Raw genomic sequence first — 2,437 nt, forward strand, 5'->3', positions numbered from 1 at the left:
CTCATCATCCCTAATTATTAAAGAAGTGCAAATCAAAACCACCCTGAGATACCATCTAACCCCAGTGAGAATGGGGTTACGAAATCACGAAATCTCACAGCTGCAGATACTGGTGTGGATGTGGAGAGAAGGGAACACTTTTACACTGCCGGTGGGACTGCAAACTAATACAACCTTTTTGGAAGGAAGTATGGAGAACCTTCAAAGAACCCAAGCTAGACCTCCCATTTGATCCTGCAATCCCATTACTGGGCATCTACCCAGAAGGAAAAAAATCATTTTATAATAAGGATGCTTGCACTAGACTGTTTATTGCAGCTCAATTTACAATTGCCAAATTGTGGAAACAGCCACCAACCCAGGAATGGATTAAACAAGCTGTGGTATATGTATACCATAGAATACTATTCAGCCATTAAAAAAAATGGAGACTTTACAGCCTTTGTATTAACATGGATGGAAGTGGAACACATTATTCTTAGTAAAGCATCACAAGAATGGAGAAACATGAATCCTATGTACTCAATTTTGATATGAGGACAATTAATGACACGGTGGGGGAAGGGGAGAGCAGAGAGAGGAAGGAGGAGGGAGGAGTGGGGAAGGAATAGCAGAGAGAGGGAAAGAGGGAGGGGGGTGGGGTCTTGGTGTGTGCCACTCCTTTTATAAGGAGTACACGATTATAAGAGGGACTTTACCTAACAAATGCAATCTGTGAAACCTGGTTTCTTGTACCCTTAATGAATCCCCAATAACAAATTTTTTTAAATATTAAAAAAAAAATAATTTATCATTGATTATTTAGACTACTTGAGGGGGACATAATCTGTTTCCTAATAAAACAGGTGAGTTTACTTTTTCAGTGAGATATATGCTGTTAACATGCTTAAGCATGTTTTTCTTCATTAATCCAACACTAATTCCCCAGTTAAATACTTATTCAATCCAGACTATAAAATACTAGTGCTGAAAAAGATGTTTAGAAAAAAAAAAAACTCTTAAATAATCTATTACTTCCAGAAGAAAAATCTGAGGCCTAGAAAATTTAAGGAATTTGCCCAGGCCTGTTCATAGTGGAACCCTAATGATTCCAAGTCTAATGGTCTACCACAAAATATCATGGTTACCAACCAGAAAATTTGATTTTACTATTTCACAAAGAGGAAAGGAGACTCATAATACAAAAATGTGTCATTTCATGTTTTGCTGGTATTTTAAGTAAAAAAATTTCTCAATTCACAAATTTCAAATCTAAATTTGATCAGAGTTAGCTCAAATAAACGGTCTTAGCAAAGCAGATGAACTCAATATAATTTTAAAGGCACAAAGACAAATACTAAGCAACAACCTGTGGAGTTTTAAAAACTAATTATGCTGTTCTATGAATCAAGCAATATTTACCCATTTTACTAAATAGATTTCTAATAAATCTTTTGAAAAGATTTTTTTTTTTTTTTTGAGGCAGAGTCTCAAGCTGTTGCCCCGGGTAGAGTGCCGTGGCTTCACAGCTCACTCACAGCAATCTCTAACTCTTGGGCTTAAGCAATTCTCTTGCCTCAGCCTCTCAAGTGGCTGGGACTATAGGCGCTCGCCATAACACCCAGCTATTTTTGTTGTTGTTGTTGTAGTTGTCATTATTGTTTAGCAGGCCCGGGCTGGATTTGAACCCGCCCAGCTCCAGAGTACAGCTGGCTGAGCTACAGGCATTGAGCCATTTGAGATTTTCAAAAGTTATTAGTTAATACTTCAAGATAATAAAGATGACAGGATATTGACTTCTTGTATAAACTGGACCGAAAAGATTGACAACAAAAAGGACTGCACAATACCTTACCGTAATATTGAGAAGAGAAAAACATTCTGGATTTTCAGGGTCCCCACACCTTAAATCTGACATGTAATCTTCAGCAGAGTTTTCCAGTTCTTCATGACTGCAATTGTCCAGCATATCCACAGGGTATGCCATCCTCTTTAACAAACGACACAGAGAAAAATATTTCAGAATATGAAATGCCATCTTCCTTTACTCACAGAAAAAAAACTTTATCATAACCTTGCCTTTTTTTATTGTAACAAAATTTTTCTATTTCAATATAACAAGACAGACTACAACTTGAGCCTGCTGATTTAATCAAGTTTTATGTCAAAATTAAGATTTTCAAACATTGGGGTGGCACTGTGGCTCAAAGGGGTAGGGTGCCAGCCCCATATGCCAGAGGTGGCGGATTCAAACCAAGCCCTGGCCAAAAAAAAAAAAAAAAAAGATTTTCAAACATTACTTATTTGTATTAAAAACAGGCAATAGGGCTCGGCACCTGTGGCTCAAGCAGCTAAGGCGCCAGCCACATACACCTAAGGTGGCAGGTTCGAATCCAGCCCGGGCCCGCCAAACAATAATAATGGCTGCAACCAAAAAATAGCCGGGCATTGTGGCGGG

The 2,437-nt window shown here is 38.1% G+C and overlaps 1 protein-coding gene across 1 annotated transcript in view; it reads right to left on the reverse strand.

Annotated features, from left to right (window-relative positions):
• The window catches only part of FAM169A (family with sequence similarity 169 member A), a 71,346-nt gene extending 69,380 nt beyond the window's left edge, over positions 1-1,966 (reverse strand). Inside the window, exon 1 of the mRNA XM_003785916.1 lies at positions 1,835-1,966. Coding sequence (XP_003785964.1) covers positions 1,835-1,966 — 132 coding nt within the window. The remainder of the gene's footprint in view (positions 1-1,834) is intronic.
• Between the last annotated feature and the right edge of the window lie 471 nt (positions 1,967-2,437).

This window comes from Otolemur garnettii, unplaced genomic scaffold (genome assembly GCF_000181295.1).
Source record: "Otolemur garnettii isolate 467f Iridium unplaced genomic scaffold, OtoGar3 scaffold00017, whole genome shotgun sequence".
Taxonomy (NCBI): Eukaryota; Metazoa; Chordata; class Mammalia; order Primates; family Galagidae; genus Otolemur; species Otolemur garnettii.